Raw genomic sequence first — 25,913 nt, forward strand, 5'->3', positions numbered from 1 at the left:
TGATCGATGGGGAGTTTATTGAGGATGAGTACTAGAAGACAATCAGGGAGGTCACTAAGTCTATCTAGTGGTGGTGGTGATTGTGGTGGATTTTTTTCGGGGTTGCGGCCGCCATCACTAATTCTCTTCTGAGAAGGCTCCATCAGACAGATTATTAGACAGCAACCCTATGATTTAGGGTTATAAAAGTGAGATTAAATAGCTGAGATTATTGGATTGGATAGGATAGGATAGGATAGGAACAAGTTTGGGCGGGAAGAATAGCAGTTGAAACTTTTAAGCCTGAGATGTCATGAGTTTCATGAGGTACAGGTGTACGTTGGGATTTTTTTTTTTTTTTTTTTTTTTTAAAATTTTGTTTGGAGTGTAAGAACACGGTACCGGTACCGGTGGTGAAAGAACAACGCCGTACTCCTGGTTCTAACAACGGTGAAGCCGTGAAGGAGTAGGAGGTTTATGTTTATTTACGTTGATGGTGGAGAGTATGGTTTTTATGACATGGATAGGATACGGAGTTTTAAATTATATTGCATATGAATTATGAAATTGGAAGTATTACTATCGTAAAGCTAAACAAAAACATTTTTCATAGCGTATATTAACATTGATAAATAATGTATTGCTTTATAGATGCATATGCTACCGGTGGTAAAAGAGTGACAACCGTACATATACAAGTTCTGCGATGTAGGGAATTTATGGTTTTTTTCGTGTATGGTGAAGATTATGGTTTTTAGGTGACAGTAGTTAGAATACAAAAACTTATATTATATAAAAGTATTATTTTCGCAAAGGTACACAGGTAGTAAATATCATAACTTATATTAGTATTGATAAGTAATGTATTGTTTTTCTGTAAAGGCAAACGGTACATTAGAGTAACAACAAATTAGTATGGCCACAGTAAAGGAATAGTAAAATAATCATGGTTTTAATTTAACAACTAGTGTGTAGCCCGAGCGTTGCACCGGATTACTACTTTTAAATATATATATAATGACATAATGTTGGTAAAAAAAAAAAGACTTAACATTGTCTTAATTTTGTTGAATCTATTCGTTTTTATTGATTTTTCTCTACGCTGTATAATTATTTATGTGTTTACTTAAACATATACTAATTTATGTGTGTATAAATGACATGAGTTACTATTGGCTAATATGGTAAGAATGTGATCTCATAAACATGAGGTCACGTGTTCGAATCTTGTGGGATGTTTTTTTCTCAATAGTGACATGAAATCATTGCTACAATGCTAGTGGTGACGTGGCATAGTGTAGTGATGTGGCACAATATTAGTGTAGATCTACGTGGAACATAAACCTTTTTTGGAACGCTTTTTAATATATAACTAGTGTGTGGCTCGGGCGATGCCCCGAGTTGCTAGTTTGTAATTAACGTTCGATTAATTTTTGCTTAACATATTGAAAATCATCTTCAAAATTTAATATTTTGAAAAAAGATTTGTATTAGGAGAACTGTATTTAAGATTTGTAACAAAATTTAATAAAAGTTGTTAAATTATCCTATGATATGTAACGAATAGTACAACTAAGGACTAATCATCTTATTCAAGTTAGTTATAATTGTGTTGGTTAAGTTTACACAATATATGGATAGCTAAGGTGGTAAGACTTGGTTAAGTTTACACAATATATGGATAGCTAAGGTGGTAAGACTTGCATAGTAATACTTGTTGGTCTCAAGTTCAAGTCTTGTTATAGACATTTTTTAGATGTCAAATCTAATTCTTGTTGTGGAGGTGACGTGACATATTTTGATGACGTGGCATGTTAATAGAGCTTAAAAGGGTGACATGTGACACATATTCTTTTTTAGGAACGCTTTTTAATATATAAGTATAGATAAGTATAGATAGCTTATGAGTAAGAAATGTATGTTTTTTACGTCGATGGTAAGTGAAGAATATGACATGTATTTCACGTCGATGACAAAGAATAGAAATCATATATAATTTATTTATATCTTTGTGAAGCTAATAAGGAAACAGATTTCATAGCATATATTAGCATTTATAAATAATTTATTGATTTTTTTTATCAAGTTACGCCAATATATCTCTTGTTTTTTCAGATATTAGCCAAAATTTATTTCTTTTCAAAATAATTAATAGAACTGAAATGCTTCAGTAATCGAGGGCAAAACATATAAATACAATGCTAATCTCTAAAATTACCTTAACTTAGGTTAGTAGGAATTAGGAAACGATATAAAAGATAATTACCAAATATTCCACAAAATATATCCTCAATAAATTCTCTTCGATATGAGTTGTAACATAAAAGAATTATGATATTTGATGAAATCTCCCATTAAAATCCTATAAGCATTTTACGCGATTCTAAACAAAAATACATCTCTATTACCATAAGGCATCATCAAAGATAACAGTGGAGCCCTCATCATATAGGCATCTTTATTCAATTTGTATAACACCAAATCCTTTATCATATTCAAATAATATTTTGTAAAAATATCTACTAGTAAAAATAATTTCAATATAATAAAAATAAATTAATTCCAAGTAAGTATAATTTAATTCAGCATAGATAAGGATAGAGAATAGAATAAAAAAGTTTATTTTTTATCAAAAATTTTTTAACATCAATTTCTAAAATTTTCATTCAAATTCACTAAACTTTTTTTTCCCAATTCAATTATTCCTATTTGCATTTTTTTCCCAAGAATTCCAGTTTTGAATTTAGGATTATAAGAAAAACTTACTGAAAAAGAGATGGATAACTCTCACAATTATTTGTTGAACACTCACTTTAATAGTGACTTTCTTTCTCTATAAGAGATACTCTCATAATGTTTTTTGTGGATTGAATTGCCAAACCCTTATAAGGTTCCCCTATTTATAGATGTCCACAAGGCCGGATTCTAGATACTTCCACACAAAGATGGAAAAATGTACTTAACCACATTCACTTAATCAAGAAATGGTCATATTATGTTCATTATTTCATTGTAATGCATGAACTTTCTCGTTGATGAAGTGGTGCCATTCACTCCCCCTCCTCTTTTTATTCTTTTTTATTTTTTTTGGAAATCCCCCTCCTTTTATTCTTTTTAATTTTTTTTTTTTTTTTTTTTTTTTTTTTTTTTTTTGGAAATCCATGATAGAGTCCCAACAAAAACATGGGAAAATTCATCCATCAGTTTAGGAGGATTCATAACTGGAATACTTTTAAAGAAAAATATACTAGCCTAGTTGAGTTGTACAAGTGATTGAGTTTCGAATACACGAGTCAGAATGAGGGAGAGCTATGTCTCAAAATATCACTGAAGGTTATGCTGATTACTTCCGGACTACTATAACATGGTTTGATAAATAATCAACATTTTTAAGGCAGATTTTCAGGTGGTAGAAAGGACTATAGTCGTAACATAATTGTAACAGAATTACCATTTACTACTAGCTAATTACCGCATACAATCCTGCTCTTTTGTTTTATAAAAAGATTTTTTACAGATTACTTTACTCCGTCTTTTTTAATTAAAATCATTTCAAAATTTTCTTTTTATATCTTCGAATTATATTTCCTTTTTATGTCAAAGAAAAATTTCCCTTACTCTTCCTTACTTCGAATTTGTTATCCCATCTCATGGCCTCAAAAACATTGAGCTTTCCAATTTACTCAAAACGATTACATCATTGGCTCATATCCTTTACTTCGTATAAAATTAAAAAAAAAATAAAAGGAAAAGGAAAAAAAAAAAACAAAATTAGTATGGTAAATAGGTTTAAAGTCCAATCGAACGTGATCGACCAGAATGATACATGTATTTAATTCTTCGAAAAATATGATTTCCAATCCACACCTCCATCTCATTTATAATTGAACTAATATCCTCATCTCCGTGCAACATTGATCCAATCATTAAACCACACCAATTTAAATCACCCGCCCCAAATCTCTAATGGCGGCAACACCAAAGCAAAGAAACACATTAAGGGGGCGTTTGGTATAGTAATTTTAGATGCAGGAAACGTAATCAAGCGATAATGTCGTTTTGAGGTTTCAGAGTCCGGGGGCGAATAGTGTTGAGACCCTAGGGTATATATCTCGGTGTCATATAGTGCCGTTTGAAAACAAATATGATCATTATATGTTGTCATAAACGTCCATGGTAGGCTTGAGTTTACGAAATTACTACAAGTTGTGCACGGGTAAAATGACCGTTTAAAAGCATATTGGATGATTCCATTTACACAATTGGACTCCCGGAGGATATAAGGGACCAAACTAAATATCAAGGCAATTTTTATTTTCAGGCGAAAAAAGGTCAAAAAATTACAAAATTGAAGGTTATAATCCACGCTTTTTGAAGAAATTTTGAGGTTTTGGGACCCGGTGGCGAAAAGCCTTGAGACCGTACTGGATATATTTCAGGGTCATATAATGCTGTTTGAAACCATATATGATCATTATATGTTGTCATAAACGTCCGTAATAGTCTTGAGTTTACGAAATCACCACACTACAACTTGTGAACGGGTAAAATGACCGTTTAAGTGCATATTAGATGATTCCACCAACCCAATTGGACTCCCGGAGGATATTAGGGACCATGGTAAACATCTTGGTAATTTTTATTTCCGAGCGAAAAAAGGTCAAAAATTTACAAAATTGAAAACTATAATCCACGCTTTTTGAGGAAATTTAGAGGTTTAGGGGCCCGGTGGCGAAAAGCCTTGAGACCCTAAGAGATACATCTCAGGGTCATATAATGCCGTTTGAAACCATATATGATCATTATATGTTGTACGTCATAAACGTCTGTGGTAGGCATGAATTTATAAAATCGGTGCAAGTTGCGAACGGGTAAAATGACCGTTTATGGGCATATTAGATGGTTTCACCGACCCAATTGGATTTTCAGAGGATATTAACTATTAATGGCCATGATAAATATCTCGGCAATTTTTATTTCCGAGCGAAAAAAGGTCAAAAAATTACAATATTGAAAGCTATAATCCACGCCTTTTTAGGAAATTTTGAGGTTTTGTGGCCCGGTGGTGAAAAAGTGTTGAGACCCTTGGGAATATATCTCGGTGTCATATATTACCGTTTGAAACCATATATGATCGTTACATGTTGTCATAAACGTATATGGTAGGCTTGAGTTTATCACTACAAGTTGTGAACGGGTGAAATGACCGTTTAAGGGCATAATTGGACGGTTCCACCGACTCAATTTGAATCTCGATGGATATTAGGGACCTTGGTAAACATCTCGGAAATTTTTATTTCCGTGCAAAAAAAGGTCATAAAATTACAAAATTGAAGGCTATAATCCACATTTTTTGTGTCAATTTTGAGGTAACGAGCCCGGTGGCGAAAATCCTTAAGACCCTAAAGGATACTTCTCAGGGTCATATAATGCCGTTTAAAACCATACATGATCATTATATGTTGTCATAAACGTCAATTGTAGGCTAGAGTTTACGAAATCACTACAAGTTGTGAACGGGTAAAATGACCGTTTAAGGGCGTATTGGATGGTTCCATCGACCCTATTGGACTCCTAGAGGGTATTAGTGACCTTGTTAAACATCTCGACAATTTTTATTTCCAGGCGAAAAAGGTTAAAAAAATTACAAAATTGAAGGCTATAATCCATGCTTTTTGAGAAACTTTTGAGGTTTTGGGGCCTGGTGGCGAAAATCCTTGAGACCCTAAGGGATACATCTCAAGGTCATATAATGCAGTTTGAAACCATATATGATCATTATATGTTGTCATAAACGTCCGTGGTAGTCTTAAGTTTACAAAATCGGTGCAATTAGTTGCGAACGAGTAAAATGTCCGTTTATGGGCATATTAGATGGTTTCACTGACCCAATTGGATTCCTGGAGGGTATTAAGGACCATGGTAAACATCTCGGCAATTTCATTTCCGGGCGAAAAAAGGTCAAAAAATTACATTATTGAAGGCTATAATCCACGCTTTTTTAGGAATTTTTAAAGTTTTGGGGTCCGATGGCGAAAAGGTTGAAACTCTTGGGAATATATTTCGGTGTCATATAATGCCGTTTGAAACCACATATGATCATTACATGTTGTCAAAAACGTACTTGGTAGGCTTGAGTTTATGAAATCACTACAATTTGTGAACGTGTGAAATGACCGTTTAAGGGCATATTTGACAGTTCCACCGACACGATTTGAGTCCCGGTGGATATTAGGCAATATGTTACCATGGTAAACATCTCGGCAGTTTTTAGTTCCGTGCAAAAAAAGGTCAAAAGTTACAAAATTAAATGCTATAATCCACGTTTTTTGTGTAAATTTTGAAGTTTCGGGACCCAGTGGCGAAAATCCTTGAGTCCCTAAAGGATACGTCTCAGGGTCATATAATGTCGCTTAAAACCATATATGATCATTATATCATAAACGTCAATTGTAGGCTTGAGTTTACGAAATCACTACAAGTTGTGAATGGGTATAATGACCGTTTAAGGGCATATTGGATGGTTCCACCGACCCATTTTGACTCCCAGACGATATTAGGGAACATGGTAAACATCTCGGCAATTTTTATTTTCGGGCGAAAAAAGGTTAAAAAATTACAAAATTAAAGACTATAATCCACTTTTTTGAGGAAATTTCGAGGTTTTTGGCCCGGTGACGAAAAAGTGATAGAATATAGGGGATATATCTTAATGTCATATAATGCCGTTTGAAACCATATATGATCATTAAATGTGGTCATAAATGTTCGTGGTAGGGTTGAGTTTACGAAATCACTACAAGTTGTGAACGGGTAAAATGATTGTTTAATGGCATATTGGATGGTTTCACCTACCCTATTGGACTCCTAGAGGGTATTAGTGACCATGGTAAACATCTCGACAATTTTTATTTGCGGGCGAAAAAAGGTCAAAAAATTTAGAAAATTAAAGGCTATAATCCACGCTTTTTGAGGAAATTTTGAGGTTTTAGGGCCCGGTGGCAAAAGGCCTTGAGACCCTGAGGGATACATCTCAGTGTCGTATAATGCAATTTGAAACCATATATGATCATTATATGTTGTCAGAAACGTCTGTGGTAGCCTTGAGTTTACAAAATCGGTGCAAGTTGCGAACGGATAAATGGTCGTTTAAGGGCGTATTAGATGGTTGCACCGACTAAATTGGACTCCCAGAGGCTATTAAGGATCATGATAAACATCTCGGCAATTTTTATATTCTGTCGAAAAAAGGTTAATAAATTACAAAATAAAAGGCTATTTACGTTTTTTAAGGAAATTTTGAGGTTTAAGGGCTGGTGGAGAAAAGTCTCGAGACCCTAAGGGATACATCTCGAGGTTATTTAATGCTATTTGAAACCATATATGATCATTACATGTTGTCATAAACATACTTGATAAGCTTGAGTTTACGAAATCACTACAAATTGTGAACGGGTGAAATGACCGTTTAAGGGCATATTGGACAGTTCCACCGACCCAATTTGACTCCCTGTGGATATTAGGGACCATGGTAACCATCTCGGCAATTTTTATTTTTGTGCACAAAAAGGTCAAAAAATTACAAAATTGAAGGCTATTAATCCACGTTTTTTGTGCAAATTTTTAAGTTTCGGGGCCCGGTGGCGAAAATCCTTTAGACCCTATAAGATACGTCTAAGGGTCATTTAATGTCGTTTAAAACCATATATGATCGTTATATGTTGTCATAAACGTCAATTGTAGGCTTGAGTTTACGAAATCATTACAAGTTGTGAATGTGACCGTTTAAGGGCGTATTGGATGGTTCCACCGACCCATTTTGACTCCCAGACAATATTAGGGACCATGGCAAACATCTCGGTAATTTTTATTTTCGGGCGAAAAAAACTTAAAAAATTACAAAATTGAAGGCTCACTACTAGAAAAAGGCTCGTTTCCGACGGAAAAATTCCGTCGTAACCACCCCAAAATCCGTCGGAAAAGCCGTTTCCGACGGAATTCCGTCGCAACCGTTTGTCGGAAAACCCTTTGTCGGAAAATTGTCTTTTTCCGACGGAATTTCCGTCGGAAACACTTTTCCGACGAAATTTCCGACGGAATTCTCCCTCGAAAGAGGTTTTTCAGCATCAGGAAAATCCGTCGGAAATTTCCGACGAAATGAAATTCCGTCGGAAATTTCCGACGAATATTCCGTCGGAAAATATTTTTCCGAAAATAAAAAAAAATACGCCGTGCCACCACAGGCACGGCGTATCACCCACCTCTAACCACCAGCCCCCTAACAATGACGACCGTTCCACTACCCACAACCACCAAAACCCCTACCATCCTAACCACACAAACGAGCCCAGACACTACTAGAAAACACCTAATTTCCGACGGAAAATTTTCGTCGGTGAAGGGTCAATTTCCGTCGCAAAACAGGTTTCCGACGGAATTCCGTCGTAAAGGTACGTCGGAAAACCCTTTGTAGGAAATCAGCAATTTTCCGACGAAAATTCCGTCGGAAACACCTTTCCGACGGAGTTTACGACGGAATTTTCCGTCGAAAGTGGTTTTTCAGCTCCCGGAAAATCCGTCGGAACTTTCCGACGGAATTTCAATTCCGTCGGAAATTTCCGACGGAAATTCCGTCGGAAAATCTTTTAACGAATTTAAAAAAAAAGCCGCGCCACCACCGGCACGGCATATCAGCCACCTCCAGCCACCTATATCACCAAGCCCCCTAACCCATTCCTCCACCCACAACCACCACCGCCCCACACCAGCCCACCTAACCCGTACCACCACCCCACCACCTCCAGCCACCCAATCACCTAGCCCGTATCTAACCACCCCACCACCCACCGAAAACCACCAGTGGCCACCGAAAACCACCGTCGCCACCAAAAATCCCCCCAAATACAAAAAATTTAATAAAAAAAAACCAAAAACTAACCCAAATAATCAAAAATCAACACAAAAATACGAAAATTAAGATAAAAAAATTGACAAATACCACACAAATAAATCAAAACCACTAGATCTACATATTTAACAAGAATTTCATAAAGAAAATTCAAAAGAAAAGATAAATAAACAACAAAAATTAGAGGAAGTATATAATTACACAATAATCTAATAAAATTACAAAATAAACATTAGAATTACATAAAAATTAAGTAGATCTACAATCTAACCTAAATTAAAACTACAATCTAACATTAGAATTAGCAAATACGGTTGTGGTGTTGTTTTTGTTGCGGTGTTGTTGTTGTTGCGGTGTTGTTGATGACGGTACGGTGTTGTTGTTGTTGCGGTGTTGTTGGTGGCGGGGATGTTGATGTCGGTGTTGTTGTTGTTGTTGTTGTGGTGTTGTTGTTGTTGTTGTTGATGTCGGTGTTGTTGTTGTAGTAGAGAACGTAGAGAACAAGGGGAAAGAGAAGATCAGAGGAGAACGAAGAAGATCAGAGGAGAGAGGAGAACGAAGAGAACAAGAGGAAAGAGGAGGAGGAAAGAGGAGGAAAGAGAAGATGAGGGAGAATGGATGAGAGGCGCAAAAGAGGAGAGAGAAGGGGGAAAAAGAAAACGGGGAGGCGGAAGAGTTTTTAGGGTTTTTTAAAAGGGGTTGGGGTTTTTAAAAGGAGTTTTTTTTTTTTTTTTTTAAATTATATTTCGACGGAATTTTCCGTCGGAGAGTTCCGACGGATTTTTATTCCGTCGGAAATGGTTCTTTCCGACGGAAAATCCGTCGGAAATTACATATATTCCGACGGATTTATTTTCCGTCGGAAATTTCCGACGGATTTCCGACGGAATTATTGATTTCGTCGGAAATTTCCGACGGAATAAAATTCCGTCGAAAATTTCGTCTTTTCCGACGGAATAATGGGTCCGTCGGAAGCAGTCCGTCGTTATTTCCATGTTTTCTTGTAGTGAGATCTACCACCCCACCACCCACCAAAAACCACCACCGCCGCCACCAAAACAAACCATCACAACCCAAAAATTAAACCAAAAAACCGCCGCCACTCTCCTCTTTGCCGATGACTACTACCACCAAATAAAACGGCCCTCAAAACATCATCATCATCAACAACAACAACAACAACAACATTCAACACCCAAAAAATTTAAATCCCAACCCAACAACCAATAACCCAAAAAAAAATGAAAACAGGGCAAAAAAAAAAGATAAAAATTCAGAACAAAAAAATTAAAAACAAAAGATAGTTTAATTTCTGTAGATCTACTACACTTACCACAATTATTCAACCACAACAACCAACATTTGTCTTGAAATTGGTTATATAAGGCCAAATTCGACCATGGAAACGCTAGATCTAGCATTTCCATGGTCGAACTTGACCTCAATACCATAAATTCGAAATAAAAAAACACGCCGGCGGAGCATTTGAAGGCTTGCTTTGCCGGAATTTAACAACGAACAAAGAGAAAATAGAAAGGAGAGGAGAGGGAGTAGCGAAGGAGAGGAGAAACCGTTGAGGAGAGAGAGAGAAGAGAGGAGAAATAAAGAGAAGAAAGGGAGACTGAAGGAGAAGAGAGGGGAAACCGTTGAGGAGAGAGAGAGGAGAAATAAAGAGAAGGAGAGAGAAGGAGAGAAGGAGAGAGGAGAAACCGCTGCGGCGAGAGAAGAGAGAGAAAGGGGAGCTGAAATGAAGGGTAATGGGTTAGGGTTAGCTATTTATACAAAGTTTTATTTTCGTAAAATAAATTTAGTCAGATGCTTTTTGCGACGAAAAAATCCGTCGGAAAGTTCCGACGGATTTAAATCCGTCGGAAATTATTTTATTTCCGACGGATTTTTCCGTTGGAATATATTTTCCTACGAAAATTCCGTCGGAACTGTTTGAAATCCGTCGGAAATTTCCGACGGAACAAAATTCCGTCGGAAATTTCCGACGGAATACAATTCCGTCGGAAATTTCCCAGTTTGCGACGGATTTTCGGGCCCGTCGGAGAGAGTCCGTCGGTAATCGGCCTATTTCTTGTAGTGGCTGTAATCCACGTTTTTTTGAGGAAATTTTGAGGTTTTGGGCCCGGTGGCGAAAAGTGTAAAGACCATAGGGGATATATCTTAATGTGATATAATGCCGTTTATAACCATATATGATCATTAAATGTTGTCATAAATGTACGTGATAGGTTTGAGTTTACGAAATCACTACAAGTTGTGAACAGGTAAAATGACCGTTTGATGGCAAATTAGATTGTTCCACCGATCCTATTGGACTCTTGGAGGGTATTATTGACCTTGGTAAATCTCGACAATTTTTATTTCCGGGCGAAAAAGGTCAAAAAAAATTACAAGATTGAAGGCTATAATCCACGCTTTCTGAGGAAATTTTGAGGTTTTGGGGTCTGGTGGCAAAAAGTCTTGAGACCCTAAGGGATACGTCTCAGGGTCATATAATGCTGTTTGAAACCATATATATTATCATTATATGTTGTTATTAACGTCCGTGGTAGGCTTGAGTTTACGAAATCACTACAAGTTTTGAGCGGGTAAAATGACCGTTTAAGAGCATATAATTGTATGGTTCCACCAACCCAATTGGACTCCCGGAAGGTATTAGGGACCATGGTAAAAATCTCGTTAATTTTATTTCCGAGCGAAAAAGATCAAAAAATTACAAAATTGAAGGCTATAATCCATGCTTTTTGAGGAAATCATGAGGTTTCGGGGCTTGGTGGCGAAAAGTGGCAAAATTAAAGGTTATAATCCACGCCATTGTTCGAGTACAACTGTACAGGCTGGGTTCAGATCATTGTTGGCTAAGTTTTTAACGGCTTTAGGGTCTCAACACTTTTTGCCACCGGGCCCCCAAACCTCAAAATTTCCTCAAAAACTATGAATTTTATAGCCTTAAATTTTTGTAATTTTTTGACCTTTTTCGCCTGAAAATAATTATTGCCGAGATGTTTACCATGGTCCCTAATACCTTCCAAGAGTTTAATTGGCTGGATGGAACCATCCAATTTGCCTTTAAATGGTCATTCGGGTTCCATTCGGGTTAATAGATGGTACATTCGAGTTTGAGTTAGTGTTGATTGGGTTTTGGTTCAAGGTCAATTCAAGTAAATATCGATGTGCTCAATTTGAACCTATATAATTACGCCTTTCATAATTTGATCAGCTTTATCGAGATTTTATTAAACCGATATATGAGTAATTGAGAATAAAAGGTATACAAGCTGAATCGGATTGTGGGTTTACAGTTTTGTATCAATATATAAGTTGAACAAAAGGCATATAAATTTTATTAACCTTCCATGACCCGGGTACAGGTTCTAATTGGGTCAAGTACTAGTTCAGGTTCAAATTGTTGTTGGGTCGGATTAAATCGATTGACGGTTACTCTGAGGTTGAGAGCAGGTTCAGGTCAAAAAGTATTGGATCAAATCGGTTGTCGGTTAACATCAGGTCAGGTTCAAGTTGGGTTACAGGTCACTAGTTTCACTCCATTGTCCGCGTATAGGTTGGGATCAGATCATTGCCGGTTCAGGTCGAGTTCTTGGGTCGGGTCAATTTTGACAGCACTAAATACCATTGTGAAAGAGATGTCGATGACACTATTTATAAATTCTACTCTAGCTAACTTGTGTAATTATAATAAATTAGTAACGTGAGTATATTCCTTTTTGTATTTTTGTATTTTTTTTTTAGTTATTGATAGTACTATTCACTACATTTTTTTATACAATAAGATATGGGGAGCCTCCTCCTATCACAGGAGGTGGGCGAGGATCAACCCTCGTCACTCGGGGGGACATGGAGAGACTAACCATCCCTCCACTCCTAAATCCTTATATTGTTCACCATATAATTGTATCTTGTATTCATAAGGATTTCTCAAGAGGCCATATCGAAATTAAAATGATAACACAAATTGATCTCCACGGACGAGGATCATGGAGTGGAGGAACGATTTGTCCCTCATCTCGCCAGGAGTGACCTAGGTTCGATCCTCACCCCACCCCTCATGTGATAGGAGGGGCACCCCCGTATCTTACCATGTTAATAATAAAAAAAAAAGGTCTATACAGACAAAATGATCCATTTCCAGGAGAAACTTGCTAGTAAACCATTTTGGAAAGAAAACAACCCCAAATGGGAAAATATTCATTTTGCAAAACAATCAAATCCATTACAAATTTACAACCAAAACTCAGATCTGTATCATACCAATAACACAACTCTTGGGTCATATTTACTAGTCTCATGAAATAATTGTGTGAGGTCCATAACAAGAAAAATAGATACATTGTGCATCAAGCTATATTGCCTTTGTGTGAATGGAAAAATCTGAATGATGGTATGATGCAAAACTGGTATGTATGAAAGCCTCGATTTCCAGCTCAATAATATTACAAGACAATGTGACAACTCTGATCTCTTAAGACTCAAATCAAGTAATCAGGAATTCAGGATTGCCCACTTCAGTATCGGCGATGATCCTCTATGAACATGCACATTACAGTGAATGTTCCTTAGAATGCTAAGCTTCCGACCAAACAAATTACTAACTTGTTTTAGCTCTCTTCCAAACTATAACTGTACCACTAGCATCAGATGAAGCTAGCAAGTTCTCTCCATGATTCCATGTGATACCTATTACTGATGAACTATGACCCTGTATTGGCAAATGGTTCCCTGATCAGTATAATGGAATTGGATATTATTATGGTAAATATGAAAAGAATTTCATTTACCTGCAGCTTGTTTACGCAAGTATGCCTTGGTCGAGTCAAGTCATAGAAGTATACGTTTGAGTCCTCACTTCCAGCAACTTCATCATAAAATGGAGGTGTCAGCAGATCAGATAACTAACAAAAGGCAGCACTAAAATGCCATGGCAAAACAACATAGGCATATAATAGAAAAAAAAGTTGCTATATTCCAGAGGTTACATTACTACAGAGAATCCGATGTTAACTGGACTAAGTATTTCACTGTAGTATCAACCTGAACAAACTCTTAACATTTCAAGGTTCAAAGACTATACGAAATATATCAGTAATATCACCTAAAAAAAGGGGTTTTCTTTTAAGATTTTAAAAATGACCCATCCTCAGTCTAGCTGTCTATATAAAGTCTATCTAGTTGTGATGAGGATGAACAAGAATAACCATCAGCCTAATGACAAACTAAATAGAGAGAACACATTTCTAAATGAGCACGAAGGGTAGATGCAGAATTTTTTTGCTTGAGCAACAGATAGACACCACGAAGGACATAAAGGGAACTTGAGCTACAAAAGCCAAAACACCAAGCAAGAAAGAAAGAAAGAAAGAAAAAAAAAGACACAAATAGAAAACAAACCTATGTACTCTCCCTTCTCAAGAGATAGTAAAGGGCAGAAGGAAGCTCGAATTCTATGCACTCGAGGGGTCAATTTGAGAGAGCAACGAACTGTCAAATAGCCTTTTACCTCCAGAGCAACACTGCAGAAGAGCAATCATCATCTCAACAAGAAACTACTTTTATAACTTAATTAGTATATAATTGTTTAAATAATTGTTATTTAAACCTGAAGAATGCCAAACTTCCATCCTGAGTGCAAGTCAGCAAAACTGGACCCCGTGCCAACAAAGAAAAGGTTCGATACTTTACAACTGTGACTGGGGACTTCCTCTTGCTTCCATTCCGATTTCGATGTAAACGAGATAAAGCTCCAGTACGAGAGTCCATACCTACAGTATATATAAATCCCTGCAAACATCATCCAGCTGAACTACATTCATGAAAGAGACAAGGATTACTCCTAGGAACAACAATAGAAACTTCTGCGTAAGGACTACCTGAGCATCACCACAAAAAAGCAGCTGACCAGTATGATCATGGTCCATTGCAGTAACCTCATCATCAAGATTATGCTTATGCATCAATCTACCAGTACTGAAATTGTAGACCTGCAACAGCATACAGTAGCCATAAGATAGATATCAACAAATGCAGGATGCTTAATAACATGCTCATCACAAAAGGAAGCTATTGAATTCAGTGAGTCAAATTAACAAAACGAGCCATGTTTTACACATATTTCAGGTGTACTGGTAACATAACAGAACTCACATTAATTTCCCTGTTTGCATTCCCCACTGAAAGAAAGTTATTGTTCACCTGCATCAAGGAACATCTGATATAAAAAGACACCAACAAAATACTAATTGTTGAAAATAAATAAGCCAGGGTTTGTAAGTAACATCTTCAATCACCACAGTAGCACATATCAGTATACCACTGTGAAACACGCAAAAGGGCAATGAAGGAAAATAAGCTACCATGTCATTTCAGTGAGCCTGCTTAGACTAAAGGATTAGATGCAAAAGAATAAATGTTACCCAAGAACTAGATAATAATCATATATATAGAAGCACTTACAGGGTGAAAACGTATACACCATTGCACTGAGACCCCATAAATGACCCGAATGCATACACCTTTAGATAGGTCCCACACTCTCACGGATTTATCAAGTGATGTTGACGCAATGTATTGGTTGTTGGCTGTGAAGTCAAAATCTGGACAAAAGAACAATTGTTTATCTCAGTTTGGCAAACTATTTTAGTTTCAAGAAACCATTTGAACCACTTATCCATTTCCTACATTTGTAGCTCTACCTACACAAAGTACTTGCTCAGGACATACTATTCTTTTGAAAAAAATTCAATCGTTGGAAAGTAGAACACTTTATGCGGTATCTCAACATCAAGCATCAACACTGGAAGACACCTAACTGCAAATCTATCCACACTCCACAGAAAACTTTCCACCCTTCACATATTTCATAGGCTATACAAACAGTTCAGTTCTAAGAGACCAAGTCTACTCGGAGAAAATTTGGGGAATATAGGAAGGGAAGGAAAAATAAGTTTACTGTACGCACAAAAAAAAACAAGTTTAAGACTGGAGAACCAGTACCAGTTCACTTAACCTGTGACATCTTTGGTATGTCCTATCAGTTGTTTTGTAACTGAAGGAGGGTCTGAAACAGAGCAAACTGTCAGAGATCCATCTCCGGCTCCATATGCTAGCAAATCAGAGCTCATGTGCCCGAACTTTAGTACAGTAACTGCATATAAGATCAATAACCAAGAATTCTATAACTTTACTTATACAAGACTCCTCTATAGAACAAAAGAGCAATGATCACCTGCAACTTTGCACTGATCAAAGATACAGTGCATCCCTACAAAAGAATAAGCAGGTTCAGCTTTCCTTCGTGATCGGTCAGAGCGATGATCATTGTCACTAGTACTGGAGCTGAAACTATTTCTTGCTTGGCTGCTACCGTGTAGGCCCTGAGATAGCAAGAAAGAATCATCTTTAAAAAATGTAAAACACAATAGAATTAGCTCAATTTCTTGCATTAATGTCACAATGTTTGTGTCTGGAAGCATAATTTATCCCAGATGTGTTCTACCTACAATTGGAAAATGTATGATTGATTACTATTGTCTATACATAATGGGTTAAAGATATTATACTATTCTTTGGCTATGGCATTAATTTGAGTATTTGACTAAAATAAAATAGAATAAAATCGCTCATTAAAGTGCCTCTTATAAATTTTGAAGCACTAAGTGCCAGCCTGTCATTGTGCATCGAGTTAAGAGTCAGCAGTAATAATCTTCCTGTTATTTCAGGATAAAGCTCTGCACAATTGCCTCCTTATCTTCTTCAGGAGGGAGACTTCATAGAGGCATAGTGAATATTGAAGATTTTAATGATTACCTAATACAGATTTTCAAGGAATAACAGAGTGCAGAGCCTTTCCTTACTTTCCTTTTCCAAACATATATATGATGTCCCAAAGCAGAAGTGTGTAGTGCATCTTTCCAAGACAGAAAGAGTTATGTATAAAAATATTAAGAATTCGGGATTGGTGTCTCACAAGTTTCAGCAAGCCATACCGCAATGAAGGCAAAAATAACAAAAGTAAAAGGGAAGATAACATTCACTTACCCTGCTAGAGTTCATGCTCTCCACCTCCAACAGAAGAGAGAGTGGACCTGGAGATGCAACCCATCGTCCACTGATGCATCAACCAGTAAATGAACCTGATGTCAGAATTGTGTGGAAACATGAATTTAAATTTGAAACTAGTAAATCAGACCATGGCATGCTCTACTTGTTTGCAATCTATGATAAAAAAAACAGTGGGGTTTGGGTAGCAGAAAAAGACCAGTATCCTTTTCTTAAATAACAATTATGCCAAGCAAGATTGGATACTGGTCGAGTTACATCACTTATATGTCCATGGAAGTGGGGAGGGGAGTCATAGGATCGGACCACTTATGATTTATTATAGCATAGGATAGGAATAAATGGATAATAACCTCAATACCATATTGCAGTTCAGTATAATTACAAGATCCAAGCCAAATATATTAGAACACTCAGTTGGCAATAAAAAAACTAAAACAATGCTAAAATTCAGCAACCTTTGATTAGGAGTGCTTGATTGGCTTTGCAAAAGGAGGCTCTCCCAATTCCGTGGTCGATTGATGAAATTGCGATATGCTACATAACCTTTACCATTACATCTCCATTCCTACAATGCAAAAACAAAAACAAAATAAAATAAACATATTAAGTTCATTTCTTTTTTTCTTTTTTTTTTTTTTTTTGAAGGAAAAGTTATTTTCTTTTAATCAAAGTGAAAAAACAATAATTACAAGCAAAAATGGTTGTTATAAACATTAATATAAGCAAATTAACCACAATGCAACACATATTTTCCATGTAATCGCGCTATTTCCTCATGAAAACTGTAGCATTGCTAAAACATGAACTGCATACATTCTCAACTAAATGCATAAACATAAAAGAGAAGCATCAACTCAAATTGCGCTCAAGTAAACAATAAAAAATTGTCCTAGATCACAAATCAAACACCAACAACAATGTCTAACAACGCAATCTAATTCAATAATCGAAAATTTAACTAAATCAAATCAAATGAAAAATTGCACAAATTATTGAAAAATTGAACTCAATTGAAAGGAGAAAATTATACAATTCTTCGACGAGCACCGGATTGAGCTTTCCGATGAAGAAGAAGGCGGCGAATTCCAATGTAATCGAGATCGGAATCAGTGGCAATTGGTTGAAGCAAACAGCTAAACAACTCTGGATCTAATTCTTCATTTTTCATCTCATTCTCTCTCTTCTCTTCTTCGTGAGCTTCGGGAATGTTCTTCGCCTCTTTCTCTCTCTTCTGACTCTGTTCAACTTGTTCTGATTCCTTTGCCTGGGCAGCCATTGTTAGGAATTATCTGAAAACTTGTTCTTCATCTGAAGAAGATGACGATAATTGGTATGAATTTAGGGTTTTTTCAGTTGAATGATTTGAGAAATTTTGCTTGAAATACGCGCTAAAATTGTATGATTTGGTTAGGAAGAGTTGTTGAGTTGCAGAAACTTTGATTGATTTTGTTTCTCTCTCATCTGGAAAAACTTCAATTGTGAAAATGGTGTTATGAATTGAGTACTCCGTTCCCAAATGTTTTTTACGTTTGGAATTATGCGCGGTAATTAAGAAATTGTGTAAAGTTGAGGTATATTGGAATATTTCAATGATTGAAAGTACAATTTTATTGAAAAATACAATGTTGAGCATGTGGGGTGAAGAAATTAGAGGAGAGAGGAGAGAGAAAGTAATAATAAGTGTTAAAAACTATTAATATAATACAAAAAGTACAATATCACATGAAAAAGTAAGGACTTTTGAGTAAAAAAATGTAAAACAAGGGTAATTTTGTACAAAATTTATGACCAAAATAGGAAAGATACTAAATGTAAAGAATAAAAAGGAACACCCTAAATGGAAACGTAAAAAACATTTAGGAACGGAGGGAGTAATATTTTCCACGTGGCGAGCTACATAGATACTGGCAAATAGAGTGGGTACGCGCCATGTGCACGACGATCATAACGAATTTGGCCCACGGCACAAGCCCGGTACAACATGAAAGACACGACGTAATTGACTAACCGGATTGCTGATTTTGAAACAAAAACAGATACTCGTAACATAAAACTTCTTAAAGAGGTCGTTGACATGACACGTGAATTGAGTTGTGTATTTTTAGGTGCAACAAAACTTCTTAAAGAGGTCGTTGACATGACACGTGAATTGAGTTGTGTATTTTTAGATGCACCTCTATATGATAGGAGCATTTCTCATCCTCAACTAAGTTGAGGCATGAGAGACTCAACTAAGGGTATTTTTGGAAGTCCACATTTTGCCTCAGAAAAGATGTTGGAAAGGGTGTGGTCCCCCCCACTGAGAGCACACGTTTTGTAATATTTAAAAAAAAAAAAAAAAAATTCCAAAAATTTTCAAAATAAAACCTATTTCAGAGGAGAGAGAAAACAAGTTTATTAAATTTAAAAACTGATTCTAGAGGATTGAGAGTGGGGAGGCGAAAAAAACCGCAAATTTGGAGAGTGGGAGGCGAAAAGAAACCGCTAATTTGGAGTTGAAGTTCCGAATTTAAGCGTTGATTTGGGGTTGGATTGAAGAAAAACCAGGAGGAGCATTCATCTGTGGGTCGGATTGAAGAAAAATCAGGAGCATTGTAAGTATGAACCCTAGTTTAATAATTTTCGAATGATATGTTGTTATTGTTTGATTTTTGTATGAAATGTTGTTTATTGTTTGATATTTGGACTAATGTAGTAGTAGTATGTGCTTAAATTGTTGGGATGATTTTGTAAAAAGTTAGGGTTTGATTTTGTGTGCAATTATTCGAAATTTATGGTTTTTCGAAATTGTGGTGGTTCTTCGAAATTGTTGCGGTTTTAGTTGATATTTCTGAATTGTATGTGAAATTGACATTTTGGTGGTTCTTCGAAAATTGTTATGGGTTTGGTTTGTAATTTTGGTGGTTGTTGAATTGTATGTGAAACATGTTTGATTTTTACATGTTGCGAAATTTGTGAATTTTGTGAAATCTATGGCATTTATACTGTTTGATGGGGTAAAGATTTTTGCTATTAAGTTACATGCAGTTCAACTGATTTACTTGAAGTATGTGTATGTTTGCTTGAATTCCTGTTAGAATGTATTAGAACTTAGGTTTGTAAGGTGTTTCCTTTGCTAGAATGTAGATTGCATGAATTATGTGTCCAAATTTATTATAAAAGGAAATGTAGCTTTACTTTTTCTTTGAATAATTGATTTTGCCTCTGGCAACCTTTGCAAATGTCTCCAAACCTTTGCTTTGATAACTTGTTGATGTTACTAATACTTGATATTTGCTTTAGTGTGGATACCTGTTGTAGTATTGTTTAGTTTTCTTTGTATATCATCTATGGTTATTATACCATCCTGATACTTGATAGTATGCATTAGTTTTGCTGTAGGATACCATCCACAGCTGTTGTCATACCAGCAAGATAGTAGATGGTATACCATTTTGATAGTAGAAGGCCCTAGTTATAGTTTTACTTTGTCACAAAAACTGATTTACTGAATGCTGAATGCAATCAATGCATGGTTTTGATTCTTTGTGAATGTTATATGCATTTAGGGGGCTGCATTTAGGGTGCTCCTATATTTGTTGAACTTTGTATGTTGCTCCTATATTTGTTGAAATTTGTATGTTGCTGCCGTGTTGTGTAAACATAAACTTAGTCTTTTGAAACTGTAAATTTTGAAATTGTTGCAGCCAGCAAACTTTAATTGTCGTGTGAGTGCGTTTGTTGATCTCATCAAGGCGATGAAAATAGATGAGAAGAAAATAGAGTTGCTGCAAGATTGTGGGTTTGGGACTTTGGTGAATCTGCCTTCAACCAAGATTGATAGGAGATTCTGTTACTGGCTCATGGCAAGGATTGATCCCGAGAAGAAGGTTCTCACTGCGGGAGATGGTAGGGAGCTACCGTTGTGCCCTGAGCAGTGGAGGTGCATTTTTGGCCTTCCTCGGGGTACAAACCAAGTTCCTATTAAAGTGACAAATGCTGTCATGCAAGGGAGGGTTGACGCCATAGTTAGCCACTATGGTGAGGTGAAGCCAGATGGTTCATGTCACATTAAGATCCAGCAGGCAGTTGATGAGCTCCCTTTAATGCCGATTAACACTGAGAATGACAAGGATGAGTTCATGAAGGCGTTCTTGGTAGCGATGCTGGGACTACTCTTATGTCCGACAACCAATGGCCAGAGCCTAGCTACATCATTACTGCCCGCTGTTTCAATAGGGGATGGTGCGCAGTATTTTGATTGGTGTGCATGTGCACACAGTTGGTTGATGACTTGTGTGAGAGATTTTAGGAAGAGGCTTAACAAGAGAGGGTTTTCTGCTGGTGGTGGTGGATGTGTGTTATTCCTCCAGGTATTAGGGTAGATAAGTGAATTGTAAAACCTCTCCCTTGTTTTTATATTGTTGTTTAAATGTGCATTTTTTTTTCAGATATTTTACTTGGACCACCTTGCGTTGCCTCCTTTGAGTTGGGGCCATTTTCCTAGAGCGGAGGTGTGGACTGAGAAGAAGTTTATTGCTGCAATCCAAGCAGATTTGCTCCCATCACTCGACTATGGGAAAGTGAAGGTGGTGAATGTGTTGTATATTGAATTTGTTGCAATTGTGTTGTCTGAGCAATCTGTTTACTATGTTTTTTGTGAATTCATTGTAGACTGTTGATGTAGCATATGGGGAACGGCATCCATTGGTTGGAAGAGACTCATGCCAGCCGCTAGAAGTTCGTGTTGCCGATGAGGTAAACTTTTTTTGCTGTCTTTGGTTATAGAGTATGATAGTTCTTTGTGTAAGTGTATACATATTTCTGACTTGAGCATGTTTACTAAGTGTAACTGTGTAAGTTTTGTGATAGTAGTCTGTTAGTTATAGACATACGAGTGTGATTGTATATACCATTAACTTACACATGCATGATGACTACTGTAATTAAAATGAATGAGTAGTCTCTTTCTTGAATCATATCTTGAAGGAGATTGATAACGTGACAATAATCATCTCAATTTTGGTTTAGAACGAGAACGAGAATTATTCTTTGGTTAGAATCTTGGTTGGAGTGGATTTCAGTACTTTAGATTATCTTTGGTATAATCTTGGTGTAATGATGTTATTCACTTACACATGCATGATGTCCTGCCATGTTTCTGCATCAAGTGGAGTAATAGACCTGATGGTACACCATCAGGTCTATGGTTGGTACCCCAAGGTAATACTGATGGTATCATCAAGTACCATTAGTATTACCTTGGGGTACCAACCATAGACCTGATGGTACTTTAGGATACCATCAGAGCTAATACCATATTGTTTTTATGTTACCAACAAATTAAAACATATTGTTTTTATGTTGTGTTTTGAAGGTATTGGATATGATCAGGCCAATGTATGACAGAATGGAGAAGAAATTGGAGAAGAAAATGGAGAAGATCTTTGAGAAGAACATGGAGAAGGCGTTTGAGATGTACATGGAGAAGCACATGGAGAAGGCGTTGGAGAAGAATAAGCAAGCATACTTTACATAATCAATCATTACAAACTTAAACCAAACACACAACACTTACCTCGTTCTGCAAGCTGAAGGTCTGTTGAGACCCGTTATCCACACCAGTCTCTTGTCCTGTCATCTGTTTCTTCTTATCGCCACCTGTCTTCGCCTGCTTATTCGAAGCCCCTTTCTCTGCAGCTGATACAAATCGAGAAGTTCTTGGTCTGCCCTTTTTTTTAATGCGAGGTTCAGGATCTTTGACATTAGAATTTGGTGAATCTTCTGGTCGTACACTGCTCCCTTTGTTCACTGAGCTAGGAGTTTTGGGGGTTGGAGGAATGGCCTGTTGTACCATTTCTATTTCACCAGGCCTGTCATCGCCACCGGAGCCTTCACCTGACCCCTGTGCCTTCACCTGAAGTTCATCAACCTTTATGCTCATACACTGAATCATATCCATCAACATTTCCACAGTTTCTTCAGAAGACGAAGCTCGCATAACAACAGGTTCAAGAGCTAACATCAACTTATCATATCTCATCACATCTTCCGTTTTGGACGCATCATGGTAAGCAACTTTGGTCAGGGTATGTTTCCTAGTAATATCCTTTCTCCACCTATCTAAGATATACATAGGAGGGACCTCAGTCACACCATTCATGTCTAATACCTTGATTATGTGTCTGCACACAATCCCATGACATTCAAAGTGCCGACAATCACAATACGCCTCTTTCTTCTCTGTGTTATACAATACAGTGTACTCCTTCATCCTATTTTGACCCTTATTTTGCAAGGGCACTTCTCTCCTCCTTTTCTTGCAATATATCCAAATACGATCTGAAAAAACATGCTCTTCTTCGGTTGGTGACACCATCTTCTTTGGCCCAACAGGGGTCAGATATGCCACTCGGTTGCACTGATTTTGTACCTCAACAAACTTTGCATCCGTATACACTTTTTGAAACTTACGTTCCAATCTGAATTCCGATAGCAAAGGCCTTACATAACGGGCTGAGTTTGCATCTGCCTCCTGCTCATCAGTTGCACGGCTCTCCATGGCCTTGCAATAATTTGGGGCAAATTCAGAAAGCCGAGTGTGCCTGTGAATATACCCATCAAAAAAACTATTGATGCTCTCAACCCTTTGAGTTGTCTGCATACCCGCCCAAAACACATCCTTCACATAGCATGGAATCCACATCTCTCTTTCCTCAAACAGGCCTACAAACAGAACAACACACAGGTCGAATTTTAGTTATACAACACTGACTCTTATATAATGTCTCATGTGATGGTATTAACTTTAGGAACCATCCAAACCCCTAATGGTTTTATCTTTAGGTACGGACCATAGCTCTGATGGTATCATGAAGTACCATCAGTATTAGCTTGGGTACCAACCATACACCTGATGGTATCATGAAGTACCATCAGTATTAGCTTGGGTACCATCCATACACCTGATGGTATCATGACCACCTAAAATCAGGGCTATGACTCCAAATTCCAAATGAGGCAGAAAGATGCAGGACAGAACACAGAAACAGGAAACAGAATGACAAAAACATCAGTAATTACTTATAGGACTCACCTTCCAGCCATTCATAGCAATCATACTGTTCGAGCTCGTACTTTTTGATCACTTCCCACCAGGAGTCAACAAACTCGTCCGGGGTAATGCTATTGTAGATCACATTTTGCAAATCCTCTTTCACATCTTTATAGTTAGCCAAATTGCCAAGTTTAGTGCCAAACTTCTTCATGATATGCCACATACACCAACGATGGCGTGTATGAGGCATGGGAAACACTTCAACAATCGCCTTCCTCATCGCCGCACACTGATCTGTCATGATCGCTGCCGGGGCCTTGCCTCTCATGCATGACATCCAAGTCTTGAATAACCATTCAAAGGTCTCAGCAGTTTCATGAGAAACCAAGGCACAACCAAGAAGGATAGTCTGCCCGTGGTGATTCACACCAACAAAATTCGAAAATGGAAGTGCATACCGATTTGTTAGGTACGTCGAATCAAAGCATACCACATCCCCAAAATAATTATAGGCCTCCCTACTCCGAGCATCAACCCACAATATGTCTTTCAACCTTCCCCTATCATCAACACGGTGCATATGAAAAAAATTTTGGTTATCCGCAGTCATCCGATCAAAATAATCCAACATAGCAGAGGCATCTCCATTTTTCAACTTCAACCTCCTCTTTCTGTTCACCAAGTTGTGCATATCTTTTTTAGTGAACCCCATATTCCCAACTCCATGTCTTTGAGTTGCCATATTGTTGAAAATCTGACCAATTGGAGCGCCAGAACCATGATCATTTTCAATCCTATTCTCCAAGTGTTTTGTAATATTCTCCTTCCTATACATAGCTATGTGTTTGGACATCTCAGGACTCACTGCATGATTGTGCTCATTCACAACCTTCTTCACAATCCACCCACCTTCATCATTACCTTGCCCATACAACATAACGGGACAATCACATTTTTTTGTCTTCTTCTTGACAACTGGTTCTTCCTTAACCAAAACCCTCTTACCATTAACCTTCCTCCTGTATGTCACCTTCCCATAGCACTCACACTTCCATACATAAGTGCGATATGAAGTTGACTTCCCCGCATTTTTCGAGGAAGGCTTCCCACCACCTATACATACAACACCAAACCCTTCTTGCCTCCCATAACCACGATAAAACTTATTCATCTCATCCCAGGTGCTGAACACCATTCCCACTTCTGGTTGAGGTAATACACTACCTGTACAACTATCTAACTCCCTCTCTACACCATCATTACAGTCTTCATTTAAAACAATAAAATCACTGTCCCCATTCATAAATAAAGAATGAACACCCTCAGATGGAGGCTCCTTATTCAGGTCAAAAGCCTCCCACCCATCATCATTCACAACACTATTAGGATTTTCCTCACTGTCTGAGCTATCTGAACTACTATCTGAGCTATCACAGTCATTCTGCTTTAATAACATAACAACACCAATTAGGGAGGGGAATGACAGGAACAACAATTTCACCACATTTTAAATCGCAAAATTTCAAAAAAAAAACAGATTTCCAAACAACAATTTACAAAATTTCACCAATATAGATTCAAATATAACAAAAGCTACCAATTAAAAACTAAATCAGCCATTATTGGTTCAAGCTCAATAGCCATATATTCAATTAATTGAAAAATTAGTATGAGCCTAATCTGATTTATTCATTCGGATATCATCTATGGTTATTATACCATTCTGATACTCGATAGTATGCATTAGTTTTGCTGTAGGATACCATGTACAATGAATAAGATAACCAAGAACCATGAGTATATTCAGTTTCTGAATCTAAGCAAAGAACAAATCATGAAAGATGCAAAAAAGTACAGGCGTTAAATAGAAAACAAGAACGCAGAATACCAATATGATCTCAAGAT

At 37.0% G+C, this 25,913-nt stretch overlaps 2 protein-coding genes across 2 annotated transcripts; both read right to left on the reverse strand.

Annotated features, from left to right (window-relative positions):
• Positions 1 to 13,162: 13,162 nt before the first annotated feature.
• On the reverse strand, positions 13,163 to 18,446 carry LOC145620432 (uncharacterized). The gene is made up of 12 exons (XM_081675109.1): positions 18,003 to 18,446; positions 17,428 to 17,537; positions 16,949 to 17,018; positions 16,137 to 16,284; positions 15,918 to 16,055; positions 15,365 to 15,504; positions 15,056 to 15,103; positions 14,782 to 14,892; positions 14,511 to 14,692; positions 14,303 to 14,424; positions 13,693 to 13,769; positions 13,163 to 13,613 (listed from the first exon to the last, which is right to left on the reverse strand). Exons 1-12 carry the CDS (start codon positions 18,246 to 18,248, stop codon positions 13,503 to 13,505), a joined length of 1,503 nt encoding a protein of 500 aa, XP_081531235.1. The 5' UTR covers positions 18,249 to 18,446; the 3' UTR covers positions 13,163 to 13,502.
• A 4,059-nt stretch (positions 18,447 to 22,505) lies between these two features.
• Positions 22,506 to 25,464, reverse strand: LOC145620046 (protein FAR1-RELATED SEQUENCE 6-like). Its single transcript, XM_081674701.1, has 3 exons — positions 24,048 to 25,464; positions 23,885 to 23,947; positions 22,506 to 23,677 (listed from the first exon to the last, which is right to left on the reverse strand). The coding sequence occupies exons 1-3, from the start codon at positions 25,462 to 25,464 to the stop codon at positions 22,506 to 22,508; spliced, it is 2,652 nt and encodes an 883-aa protein (XP_081530827.1).
• Positions 25,465 to 25,913: the final 449 nt, after the last annotated feature.

Source organism: Chenopodium album, chromosome 27, assembly GCF_948465745.1.
Source record: "Chenopodium album chromosome 27, dcCheAlbu1.1, whole genome shotgun sequence".
Taxonomy (NCBI): domain Eukaryota; kingdom Viridiplantae; phylum Streptophyta; class Magnoliopsida; order Caryophyllales; family Amaranthaceae; genus Chenopodium; species Chenopodium album.